General features: G+C 45.7%; 1 protein-coding gene across 17 annotated transcripts in view; it reads right to left on the bottom strand.

Moving 5' to 3' along the window:
- RIMBP2 (RIMS binding protein 2) overlaps window positions 1–13,876 on the bottom strand; it is a 598,797-nt gene that overhangs the window by 548,655 nt on the left and 36,266 nt on the right. For all 17 annotated transcript variants that reach the window (XM_033956341.1, XM_033956346.1, XM_033956345.1 and 14 more), the window contains exon 2: window positions 8,771–8,881. In XM_033956341.1, coding sequence (XP_033812232.1) covers window positions 8,771–8,881 — 111 coding nt within the window. The remainder of the gene's footprint in view (window positions 1–8,770; window positions 8,882–13,876) is intronic.

Below are 13,876 nucleotides of genomic sequence, written 5' to 3'. Positions count from 1 at the left end.
ATAGCTAAAGAGACATATGATCAAGAAACTGTTTTATTTTACTTTTGTGATTATGATAAACACACTGAGGGCCTCAAAATAGTACCTGGCGGGCCGCGACTTTGAGACCACTGGTTTAGCGTGTATACTAACAATTCATGCACACCGAGAACCTGATCCTATAAACAGTGCTATACATTGTACATGCAAGAGACGGTCCCTGCTTGGAAGAGCTTACAATCTATTTATGACAGACACATGGGGGTGGGGTGGGGTGGGGGGGCTTATGGTGGTAGGGAACTATTAAGGCAGGGGTAGGGAAAGCCGTATTTCAGTCGGGTTTTTAGGATTTCCCCAATGAATATGCATGAGATCTATTTGCTTGCACTGCTTTCAATGCATATTCATTGGGGAAATCCTGAAAACCCTACTGGAATACGGCTCATGAGGACCGGAGTTCCCTACCCCTGTATTAAGGGAATGACAGACAGATACGTCGGTTGGGTCTGTGTTTAAATGCAGCTTCAAATAAGTGGGTTTTTAGTCTGGCTTTGAATACCGCGAGAGACGGAGCCTGACGTAGCGAGCCAGGCAGGTTGTTCTGAGCAAGTGGCGCAGCAAGGCAGAAAGGACGGAGACGGGAGCTGGCGGTAGAGGAGAAGGGTACAAAGAGGAGGGACTTGTCTGACGAGTGAAGAAATAATTTTATATGGACTTAGGCACCGATAGGGTTTCATGGCTTAAATATTGGCACCTAAGTTACATGAGTTCCAGTGCCTGAGTCTAATTTAGGCACCTGCACACACAACACGCTCATGATCCATCCAAAACCATGCCCACCTTCTGATAAGCGCCTTAGACTAAGCACCTACCTGAAAGTGGTAGGTGCCTACCATCCAATTAATTTTAATTTTTGCCAATTATGAGTTGCTAATTACTTGTTATCAGCACCGATTAAGCTTTTCATAACTTTTCATAACTTTCATAACTTTTCATAACTTTGGTGCCTAGATCAGCTAGGCCGTTGGGAGATGACCCGGTACATAAATTGAAGACTGGATTACATTAAGTATCAAAGAATTGACGACAATCCAGCTTTTTTATTTTCTTTTATGCTCAAGTTCAAGTTTATTAAGATTTGTTATCTACGCAATATCATATATTTCAATGCATATAACAATTTAAAAAATAAAAATAAAAAAGGGGGAGGACAAAACAAGACATTACATACAAATTATATACGTTCTAATACAAACTGGTACAAAAGGCAAGGGGGATGAACTACAATCTTTAAAGAAAGAAAAAGAAACATTTAGGGTAGAACACATATGGTGGGAGCACATAAGAAGAAAATAAAGTAAAATAAAGAATAATTTGGCGACCTACTCATAAGATTCATTAAGGTCTAAAGATTTAGTACTTGGTAAGTTATGCTGTCTATGTTTTGAATGCATCCTTGTACAGAAAGCTTTTTAATGAGCACTTGAATTTTTCTAAGGAAGGCACTTAGACAATCAGTGAGACAAGTCGTCCAAGTGCCGATAATCGAACCAGGTTTTAGACGTTTCTAAAAATGACTTAGGACTTCACAGTTCTGCAGTACGCCCAGAGCTAAAAAGGGGCATTTCAGGAGGAGTGATGAGGACGGGATTTGGGCGGGATGTGGGCCATCCTAGATTTAGTCGTACTGCATGTATAACCGAAAGTTTAACAACACTGCCTAGACCAGGGGTCTGCAACCTTTAAGACATAAAGAGCCACTTGGACCCGTTTTCGAAAAGAAAAAAAAAACTTGGAGCCGCAAAACCATTATAAAACAAATCTAACACTGCATATATTGTTTCTTATCTTAATGCTATATACAGGATCACTAAATTGAAAATAAAATCATTTTTCCTACCTTTGCTATTTGGTGATTTCATGAGTCTCTGGTTGCACTTTCTTCTTCTGACTGTGCATCCAATCTTTCTTCCTTTCTTTCAGCCTCCTGTATGTTTCCTCTCCTCCAGACCTCATTCTCTCCCCCAACTTTTTCTTTCTGTCTCCCTGTTCCCCCTTCTTTCTGTCTCCGTGCCGTCCCCCAAGCCACTCGGTTTGCTGCCACCGCAATCGGGGAACAGCCCCCAAGCCACCACCGTCCCAAGCTTTCCCTGCAGAAGTGTTGCGCTGACCAGCATTCCGCTCCATGACGTCAATTCTGACGTAGGAGAGGAAGTTCCGGACCAACAAGGCATTTCTCCTCATTCCATCCAGCCTGAGCCCCATCTCTCCTTGATCCAGCATTTCCCTTCTGTGTCTGTCAGAATTACCATTCCACCTATTTTCCAGCATCACCCTTCTTTGTGTCCATCTCACCTATATCCCTATCTCACCACTTTTTCAGAATCTTCATTTGTCTCTGTCCTTATCTTTACGCCATGTTCACCATTTGCCCTTTCAATGTCTTTATCTCCCCCCACACACTTTTTCAGCATTACTTCTATGTCTCTATTTCACCTCCTCTTCATGTCCCCTCTGTATCTCTATCCTTATTCAGTAGGTCCTGCTTACCCTTTCTCTTCTTTGTGTCACTATCTCCATTTTCAGCTTCCCCCCCTTTTCCTTTGTTACTGCACCCTGTAGCCAGAATCTTTCCACCCTCCCTCCACTCCGGCCCAGCCCAGTATGAAATATTTCCTTTTGTTTCCCTCCCCTCTCTCTTTCTCTCTCTCTTCTGCTCCCTCACCCACGAGTCCTGCATCTGGCCCTCTCCCTTCTACCTGCACCTGGCAACACCCCCCTGCTCCGCGGCTCTCTTCAGCAACTCGTCAGCAGCGGTGATCAAGACAAGCTGCCGACATCGAGGCCTTCCCTCTATGAGTCCCGCCTTTGTGGAAAAAGGAAGTTGAAACAAGCGGGACTCGCAGAGGGTAGGCCCCGACGTCAGAAGCTTGTGTCGATCGCTGCTGCTGAGTTGCTGAAGAGAGCCGCGGAGCAGGGGATGTGGCCGGAAGCAGGTAGAAGGGAGAGGGAGATAGGAAGGCTGTAGATCTCCGGAGCATGACACCGACCCCGGCCAGGATGATTTCTTTTTCAGGCGTGCAGCTCACAAGTCCGGCGTCGCGGCGGGAAATAGCCATGCTGAGCAGTGAGCTCAGCACTACACAGATGAAAGCCTTGCTTGCTGATTGGTCCGGCGGCACGGCGGGGCGGGGCCGCCGGACCAATCAGCAAGCAAGGCTTTCATCTGTGTATGTGCTGAGCTCACTGCTCAGCATGGCTATTTCCCGCCGCGACGCCGGACTTGTAACTGCATGCCTGCGTGACACACTACCGGAGCCGCAGCAAAGGTGGAAAAGAGCCGCATGCGGCTCTGGAGCCGCAGGTTGCCGACCCCCGGCCTAGACGGAACTTGGACGTTGTGACTTAGGCCCTGTAAAACCAGGTCTAAGTCGTAAGAAGGTATCCAAAGTGACCGGATAACCACTGCAGGACAAAGTACAGACCCCTATACACTCCCCCAGGGATCACTGACCCCCCCCCTCCAATGCCATAAAAATCGTAATAACAACTTTACATATCTGCATCCAGAATATCAGCACCTGACAGCTTGGCACAGGAAAGCCTAATAGAGCTGCAAAGAGATGGCTTAAGTGGTCTGGGGTGTGGGCTAGCGAGCCATGGAAAGGAAGACCCAGGCCCATAAGCCACTCTAACCACTGCATGCATGGTGAAACATGTGCACCCCCCAAAACTCTTATGTAAGTGGCACCTGCAGCCATAAGGGCTATTGGGGTGGTAGACAGGTGGGTCTAGTCAGTTCTGGGAGGTGTTTTGGGGGGCTCACTATGACCTATAAAGTTGTTGTGGTGAGATGTGTATGTGGCACCCTTTTTGTGAAGTTCACAGCAGTGCCCTGTAAGGTACCCCACTACTCTGGTGCAATGTTTGGGTGTCCAGTCCATCACTTTTGCTGACCCCGCCCCACGTCCAAAAGGTCTTTTTCTAGGCATTTTTGACTTGGACAAATTTTGGGACGAAAATGGGGTATAAAGATAGACAACTTAGCAGTCTGGACAATCAGATGGCTGGATGTACAGTTAGACGATTTTCGGGAAAAAACAACATGCTGGACGTATTTTTCGAGCATCAATTACAATCCTAATCAAAGCATGAAGGGGGCATATGTATATGCTGCGATTTCTGGAGGGCGAAATACTCACATGGATTAAAAACTAGCTGGCAGATAGGAAACAGAGAGTGGGAGTAAATGGACAATACTCGGACTGGAAAAGTATCACCAGTGGAGTGCCGCAGGGTTCAGTGCTTGGGTCCGATCTGGAAACTGGTACGATGAGTGAGGTGATTAAATTTGCAGATGATACTAAGTTATTCAGAGTAGTGAAGACGCAGGAGGATTGCGAAGATCTGCAACATGACATAAACACACTCAAGAAATGGGCCGCAACATGGCAAATGAGGTTCAACGTGGATAAGTGTAAGGTGATGCATGTCGGTAACAAAAATCTTATACACGAATACAGGATGTCCAGGGCAGTAAGAGACTTCGGAGTACTGGTCGATGAAACCATCTGCACAATGTGCGGCGGCTGCGAAAAGGGCGAACAGAATGCTTGGAATGATTAAGAAAGGGATCACGAACAGATCGGAGAAGGTTATCATGCTGCTGTACCGGGCCATGGTACGCCCTCACCTGGAATACTGTGTCTAGCACTGGTCGCTGTACATGAAGAAGGACACGGTACTATTCGAAAGGGTCCAGAGAAGAGTGACTAAAATGGTTAAGGGGCTGGAGGAGTTGCCGTACAGCGTCGAGATTAGAGAGTTGCGCGGGGACAGAAATCCCACCCGTCCCCACCCGTCCCCGCCAAAGTCCCACCCGTCCCCACCCGTCCCCGTGAGGAATCCCACCCGTCCCCACTCGTCCCCGTGAGGATTCCCTCCGTCCCCACCCGTCCCCGCGAGGAATCCCCTCCGTCCCCACCCGTCCCCGCGAGGAATCCCCTCCGTCCCCGCCCGTCCCTATAAACTTCAGAAATAGTTATTTCATTTAATTATGCTACTGAATTAAAGGCTCTGGTAGAAACCCATTTACAAATAAGCAAAAAGACTTTATTAATTTGAAAATATTAATTGGGAAGAATACATACTTTGCAAATGGGTTTCTACCAGAGCCTCTAATGTTTATAAATTTTTATCAACACAACTAATATACTACTTTATCCTGAAGCAAAATAAAAAAAAAGAAATATAATTATTTTCCTACCTTTGTTGCCTGGTTTCTGCTTTCCTCATGTTCTCATTCAATTCCTTCCATCCACTGTCTCTCTTCCTTCTGCATCTTCCATTTGCTCTGTTACTGTGCCTCTCCCTTTCTTCCCCCTTCCAAATTGGTCTGGCACCCATCTTCTTCTCTCCGCTCCCCCCATAGTCTGGCATCTGTCTTCTTCCCTGCCAGCGTCTTCTCCCTACTCTCTCTTCCCCATTTCCTTTCAGCGTCCTTCTCCCCCCATCTTCCCCATGTCCTGTCAGCGTCCTTCTCCCCCCTCTGTCTTCCCCATGGCCTTTCAGTGTCCTTCTCCACCCCCCCCGTCTTCCCCATGTCCTTTCAGCGTCCTTCTCCACCCCTTTGTCTTCCCCATGTGCTTTCAGCATCCTTCTCCCCCCTCTGTCTTCCACAAGTGCTTTCAGAGTCCTCCCCCCCGCCCTTCCCATGGCCTTTCAGCGTCCTTCTCCACCCCTTTGTATTCCCCATGTGCTTTCAGCGTCCTTCTCCCTCCTCTGTCTTCAAGTGCTTTCAGAGTCCTTCCCCCCCCTCCCGTCTTCCCCATGGCCTTTCAGCGTCCTTCTCCCCACTCCTTCTCTACCGCCCCGGGTGCAGCACAGCCGGCCAGGTCCCCTTACTTTTGTGGCACTTCCCCGACCGACTGACAACAGCCCCGGTCCGACAAACCTCCCTGCCCTTAACTGCGAATCTAAATTACCTTATTACAGCTGCTGTAAGAAGATAATTTAGATTCGCGGCTACAGGGCAGGGAGGATTGTCGGACCGGGGCTGTTGTCGGTCGGTCGGGGAAGTGCCACAAAAGTAAGGGGACCTGGCCGGCTGTGCTGCAACCGGGGCGGGGTGTGGCGGGGCGGACCGCCCCCTCCCTTGGTAGCCACTCGAACCGCGAGGCTACTCTACTCCTTACCTGCACTGCCTGCAGCACAGAGCCAAACGGAAGTCTTCCCGACGTCAGCGCTGACGTCGGAAGGAGGGAGGGCTTTGTTTAAGCCCTCCCTCCCCTCCGACGTCAGCGCTGACGTCGGGAAGACTTCCGTTCGGCTCTGTGCTGCAAGCAGAGAAGGTAGGGAGAAGAGCCGCGCGACTGAGTACATCCAGCCCCGCAGGAACCCCGCGACCCTCGGAGGCGTCCCCACGGGATCCCCGTGACCCTAGGGGGCATCCCCACGGGATCCCCGCGACCCTAGGGGCATCCCCACGGGATCCCCGTGACCCAAAGGGGGAACCCGCGGGATGCCTGCGGGTCCCGCGGGATTCCCGTCGTCCCCGTTCCCGTGCAGCTCTCTAGTCGAGATTGCCGTACAGTGAGAGATTAGAGAAACTGGGCCTCTTTTCCCTTGAAAAGAGGAGACTGAGAGAGTACATGATTGAAACAGTCAAGATAATGAAGGGAATAGACTTAGTAGATAAAGACAGGTTGTTCACCCTTTCCAAGATAGGGAGAACGAGAGGGCACTCTCTAAAGTTGAAAGGGGATAGATTCCGTACAAACGTAAGGAAGTTCTTCTTCACCCAGAGAGTGGTAGAAAAATGGAACGCTCTTCCAGAGTCTGTTGTAGGGGAAAACACCCTCCAGGGATTCAAGACAAAGTTAGACAAATTCCTGCTGAACCAGAACGTACACAGCAGCGGCAAGTCTTATGTTCTTAATTATTGTCATGTATGTGTTTTGGATTATGTATGTGCTATGTTGTAACCCGCATTGGGATAAAAATAAATAAAAACAAAGAAACAAGTGGAAGTTGCAGTCCTAACCATCTCACTGGACATTCTGGATGGGCGATTTCTGTCTTTATCTGCTATCATCTACTGCATTTCTATAAAATACACTGTTTAGGAAATAATCGAGGAAATCATTCAGTTCATTATTTCAATACATTAATTTCATGAAAGTGATTGAGCGAGGTCAAAACACCATTCAGTCACCTTCCAGCCAGCCATGGCTGGTTCAATTTTTCATTAAAATATCGGAAGCTCATCCCAGTTACGCGGACACTAGTGTATTTATTAGTTTGATGTGAGGGAAGTAATTACATTTTGACTGACTAATGTGAATTCAATAATTATCATAACCATTACAGACAACTATTACTTCTGCATGGTTTTCCTCTGCTTAGCTTCCTTCATCTGCTTTCTCAGTCCTCATCATACAGCCATCAAGTGAAGCTTCCGGTACTTTCCATGTCCTCCAATACACTCTCCCAATTTGTGACATTGCAGGTCAATTTCTCAGCAAAAAGCACTTTGATCAAGTACAAAAACAATAGTTTTGCCAGAAAAGATTGCTCTAGAATTAGGGGCGTGCAAGAGAAAAATTTTCATTTCATTTTGCTTTGTGCTCTGTATTAGTCCGTTCCCCTCCCCCCTTCATTTCCTTTACTCTCTGGGGTTTCACTAAAACACAGAAACTAAGAAAGAAAAAATCTCCACTTTGTGCGTGACAACAAATTTGTTTGCACGGGCTTTTGTGCTTTAATTGTAAAATTGTAGCTGATTTTATGTACTAGGGGGGTAATTCTCGTCAGGCTACCTAAAGTTGGGCACTGGGATGATTCATGCTAGGGTTACTATACGTCCGGATTCCCCCGGACATGACCGCCTTTTGATCTCGATGGCTTTTCAAAAATGGCACTTTGTCCGGGGTTTGAAAAGCTTCCCACAAAATTGTGTAGGGGCAAGAGGGCATTCGTGCATGCGCAGATGCCCTCCTGCCTGACCAGAGCAAGCAGTGGGGGCGGGGCTAGGGTGGGAATAGGGACAGGAATGGGGCATAACGGGGCAGGGATGGGCGGGTCTAGGGGGTCCGGATTTTACTCATGTAAAATCTGGCAACCCTAATTCATGCAAACCACTGGATTCTATATTTGTACTGAAAGTTGCGCAATGAATTATGGGCATATGCACGAGGGCCTTGATTCTATAGAAGATGCTTAAATTTAGTCGCCTAGTTCAGAGTGTCTAGCCTATCTAGGTGCCTAGCTTTATTTTACTTTTAATTGGCTTAATCAGCACTGATAATTGAAAGCACCATTTAAAAAACAATTAAAAATGATTTTAAAAATGAATTAGCCGGTAAGCATCTACCACTTCAAGGTAGGCGTCTACACTGAGGCACCTACGGGCAAGTAGACATTGTTAGGGGCGGATTTGGGCATGGATTGACCTAGGCACAATCATTTAGGCCAGGAAAACCCTGGAATAAATGTCAGCATGCCCAAGGATTTAATGCCTACTGGTGTCTAAGAATGTTTAGGCGCTACTGGCACAATTCTATAAACTGCGCCTAGCAGATGATTAACAACTGCGCCAAAAAGTGCCTAGGAGTTAGACGCTGTTTATAGAATCAGACTCAAGATGCACACACAACTGAATTGATTAACAAGCTCCTAACTATAGGGTTACCAGATGTCCGGGAAAACCCAGTCATGTCTTCTTTATAGAAGACTGTAGGAATGCTGTCTAACCTTGGCATGCCTGACGTCTACTGAAGATGACTTGACTTACCAGTTTTCCCTCTTCCTCTTGCTGTTTGCTGCTGTGGTTTTCCACCTTGGTAATTGGTTGAGAGATTTTGGAGGATTCTTGGAGGACGCATTCATGGTCGTCGGCTTTTTCCTACGGCAGAGCAGGACAGTACTGTGTATCACTTCAGCATTTCTCTGATTCCTTCTCCCAACAGACAGTGAGTAACAAAGGAGATTAGACAGAGAGATACTTCCTAGTATCACTAGCCACTGATTATGTTTTAATGATTTTTGCTTGTAGCAATCTCCAACATCTCTCAGATATGAGATCAAGTAAAAATAAACACAAAAGTCGACCCATATCACAGTACCAGTGGCGTAATAAGGGGTGCGGTCTACCCCGGGTGCCATCTTGGTGGGAGCACTGGCACCTGTCCTCTCTGCACCCCCCCCCCCTACTACCACACACGTGCTCCTCTTCCCCATACCTCTTTAACGTTCTCAGCATGAGCATCAACCCCAACCTGCTGCATGTGCCAGCGTCAGCTCTTCCTCTGACATCACTTCCTGGACCCGCACCTAGGAAGTGACATCAGAGGAAGAGCCAATGCTAGCGTGAGCTGCAGGTTGGGTTTGCTACTCATGATGGAACATTAAAGAGGCACGGGGGATGGGAAAGGGCATGTACACATGGCAGGAGGGGGTAGGGAAGGAGCGGATGAAGGTGGAGAAGAGGGCAGGGGAGGGGCAGCACTTCCCTGGGCGTCTCTCACCCTTGCTACGCCACTGCACAGTGCATTACACCAGTGCTTCTCAACCTTCTTCTAGAGATACACCTAACCAGTTGGGTACTCAGAATTACCACACTGATTAAGCATATACAGAAGACTCATTGTATGCAAATCTATCTCATGCATATTCATTGTGGTAGTCCTAAAAACCCAACTGGCTAGGTATGCCTCTAGGCAGTGGTGTAATAAGGTGGGGGGGGGCGATACACCCCAGGTGCCATGTTGGTGGGGGTGCCAGCACTCCTCCCCTCACCACGCACACACACCCTTCCCACGTACCTCTAGTTGTTCACCACTGCGAGCAACAACTTTAACATGCTCCTCATGACCACATTGTCTCTCCCACTGATGTCACTTCTTAATGCCTCACATAGGAAGTGATATCAGCGGGAGAGGCAATGGGGTTACGAAGAACTTGTTGAAGTTCTTGTTGTTTTCAGTGGTGAACAACTAGAGGTATAATAGAATGGGGTGCACATGTGGTAGAGGGGGATCGGGGAAGGAGCAGGGTAGAGTCAGAGATGAGGGTGGGGGAGGGGTGCCACCGTCCTGGGCGCCTCTCTCCCTCGCTATGCCACTGTCTGCAGGTGGAGACCCACTGAGATTACTGTGACTTTCTAGTAGGGCTGTACCAAATATTCGCATTCAATTCTGCCATGAATAGTGCTCCAAATACATTACAGTGTTCCCCCGCGAATTCGCGGTTCGCGGACTCGCTCATTCGTGGCCTGCTCCGACCGCCTCTTCCTGTAGTAAAGTCGGGCTACACCAATCAGGAGCTGCGTGTCAAAGCAGCTCTTGATTGATGTAGCCCGACTTTACTACAGGTAGAGGCGGTCGGAGCAGACCACGAGTGATTTTCTTCACCCGCCGGTGCTCCAGCTGCCCTCTCCTGCCTCCCCTGCCTTTTGACAGGCGAAAAACCGCATTTGTGGTTTTTCAAAATTTGCAGGGGTTCCTGGAATGGAACCCCCATAAATTTCAGGGGAGTACTGTATTTGTATTTGGTAGAACAATGGTTTCAATTTGAATATGAATAACCTTAGGCTCTAAAGTGCTAGAGAAAGGTTATTTTTCTGGTTAGCACCAAATGCTCTATCCAAGGAAATTAGAACAGAAGTAATTTTTTTTTTAAAGACTCTTATAAACATTCTTTTTTAAGGTGGCATTTGAAGATTGAAGAATGATTGGAGGGGAGGTCAGCAGAAATCTCCAAGAAATGAGGGGATACATTATATTCTTAGTCTTGGTTATACCTTAAAAATGTTGACAAGTAATACTGCTCACATTTATTGAACGCAGTTCCCCAATAGTGAGATCTTCCTCTTTCTCTTAAATTTTTGGGTGGTATTAATTTACAGTGTTTTACCTTATCTCCCCTTGTTTTACATCAAATGTTTGAGCTTATTGGCTTTTTCATTCTATGTTCATATATTTACCAATTAACACGATATTCTATGAAACAGGTTTGGTAAATCTTGGGTTAGGTTTAGGCCACGTAATAGGAGCGTGAATGGATTTCTGGTTGAATGCCTATCTTTCTGGATATGGTTAGGTCTTTCCTATTATTTTAACGCAGTTCTTTTATTTCTTTTGGTTTTTTTTGTTGTTTGTTTTTTGAAACTGTAAACTGCCCTGCTCCAATATGGCTTGGCAGTATATCAAGCTTTTAAATAAAACTTGATCTCTGATTTTACGTTGCTTCTTTTATTATTTCTCGTCCGTTATTTGTAATTGGACAAATAATATTTTCCATTTTTCATATTTTGACAAACAGTAAAATGTGCTATTTGGTACAGCTCTACTTTCTAGTCCATATTGACAACTACCTCCATTCTTTCCAGGTCTTAAAGTCCTGCCTTCTTACCAACTGAAAATACTGTATATCAGTTAAAAGTTGCACACATGGAGATAGTCTGTAAATGGCACCCGGAGATAGGCATAGCAATGGTGTACATTAAGCTAATATTCTGTAAAGGGTGCTCTGCATGGAATAGCTGTTACAGAATACTAGCTTTAGTGCAGTGGTCTCAAACTCGTGGCCCAGGGGCCACATGCGGCCCGCCAGGTACTATTTTGAGGCCCTCGGTATGTTTATCATAATCACAAAAATAAAATAAAACAGTTTCTTGATCATATGTCTCTTTAGCTATAAATGACAATATTATTATTAAGACTTAGCCAAAAGAAAAGATTTATAAACGATAAAGAGTTTTACCTCATGCAAAATTGTCATTTCATTAATAAGACATTAACTATTTTTTTCTGAGGCCCTCCAAGTACCTACAAATCCAAAATGTGGCCCTGCAAAGGGTTTGAGTTTGAGACCACTGATTTAGTGCGTGTTTTGTGCTTAACTAATTTATTTAACATTTTTTATTCTGCATATCCTACAATTCTATGCGGATTCCAAGATAACATACATAATAAAATCACAAAAAAAAACATGACAAATGCAATTAGTACCTCAATACAAGAACACATAAATCATTTCAGCAAACTCACTCTGTCCCCAAACTAATTTACACATATTACTGGGAGAAAAGAAAAAAAAAAAAACAACAACAACAACCCAGTTAATAAAGCCTAATCAAACCACATGAAAGCTCATGAACAACAGTCTTCAATTCCGTCCTGACCTGCAACACACTGCTCGCCTGCCTCAAATCCAACGGTAGCAAATTCCAACAAGCAGGCCCCTGGGTACGAGTGTGTATGCCTGCCAAAGGCTGGTGTAAATGCTGGCACCCAACAGAGTCCAATTTGTTTGGACTCTAGATTTTTCTGACTTCCACTAGTTTTTAACTAGTATTACCCCAGTGATATCATAAGGCACCCAACAGATGGCATTTAGGCGCGCAAAGGCAAGTGCTTTATAACATTGTGCCTAATTTTGGGGAACTCCCCTGACCCACCCATGTCCTTATCCTACTGGGGTGGTGCACTATGAAATTTAAATGCCAGCAGCCTGAAGATTTTAAATTATAGCAATGGGGTGGAGCTCATACCCTATTGCTATTTTAAGTCGGTTTTTAGAGACCTACTGGTATTTCACATTGGCTTTTCAAGTTTTATGGACCCCTGAGGCAGGCGTTTCCATGCCGAAACACAGACTGTGTCGGGTCCGAGAATAAAACTTTTCCCAGATTCTGGAGTGCTTTTTTGTGTCTGTTTGGGAGTTTTGTACTTTGACCCTCTCCTATACACTACCACTATAGACTAGTTTAGGGCAGATATGTGCATAACACCAAATTACAATAAGTGCTTGTTAACACCAATAATTATCATCTAAATAGCTCATTAATTTGCACACAGAGCTGTAATCTATGCCCAAAAGTGATCATCCAAACACCGCCCCTCCCCTGCCGCATGCATGCACCCCTTCCCTCATACCTCTTTAATTTTTCTTGCGTGGGCAGCATTATGAACTTGCTGCCCGTGTTGGTGTTGCCTCTCTCTGATGTCACTTCCGGGCCCTGCACCTAGGAAGTGACATCAGAGGGATAGCCAACTCGATGCGGACAGCAAGTTCGTGCAGTTGCTCTCGCCTGGAAAATTTAAAAGGCATAGGGGAAAGGAGCACACACATGGCAGGGGGATTAAGAAGGAGTGGGGGGGGCAGAGAAGAGGGTAGGTGGGGCACCAGTTACCCTTGCTATACCACTGAACTGAAGGTCTATCAAGCCCAGTATCCTGTTTCCAACATTGGCCAATCCAGGTCATAAGTTCCTGGCAAGATCCCAAAAAAGCAAAAAAGCTGCTTATCCTAGAAATAAACAATGGAATTTATCAATGAAATCACAAATAGTAGTAGTTCAAAAATGATTTGTAACACTATTTTGAACCTTATCCAATCCAACTATTGGTGCAATCTCTGTTATTAAGTATTAATCTCTGTTATTACGTATTACAATATAATATACTTAGGGGTCCTTTTATCAATCTGCGTAGGGGTTTAACGTGCGTAATACTACATGACTAATGTAGTAAACCACCTGCTGTGCTAGCCGCTAACGCCTGCATTGAGCAGACGTAAGTTTTTTAGCTGGCCGCGGGGGTTAGCGCATGATAAAATGTCCGACGCACTAACCCCGCTAGCGCGGCTTGATAAAAGGACCCCTTAGTGGGTTCCTATAAAAATTTCTGAAAGTTACAAATTATCCAAAATTCTGCAGTGTGTCTGATATTTAATCTGAAGAAATTTGATCATCTTTCTTTCTTTCTTTTTTTTTTTTTACCCGAAATTACATTGGCTCCCAATACAGGCCAGGGTATTATTCAAATTGGGATATATTTGTTATAAGATCATGTTTGGTTTAGTTCCTTCTTAGCTATAAGCTCATCTTTTATTTTCT

This window comes from Geotrypetes seraphini, chromosome 8, assembly GCF_902459505.1.
Source record: "Geotrypetes seraphini chromosome 8, aGeoSer1.1, whole genome shotgun sequence".
Taxonomy (NCBI): Eukaryota; Metazoa; Chordata; class Amphibia; order Gymnophiona; family Dermophiidae; genus Geotrypetes; species Geotrypetes seraphini.
This window is presented reverse-complemented; position numbering and strand designations above follow the sequence as displayed.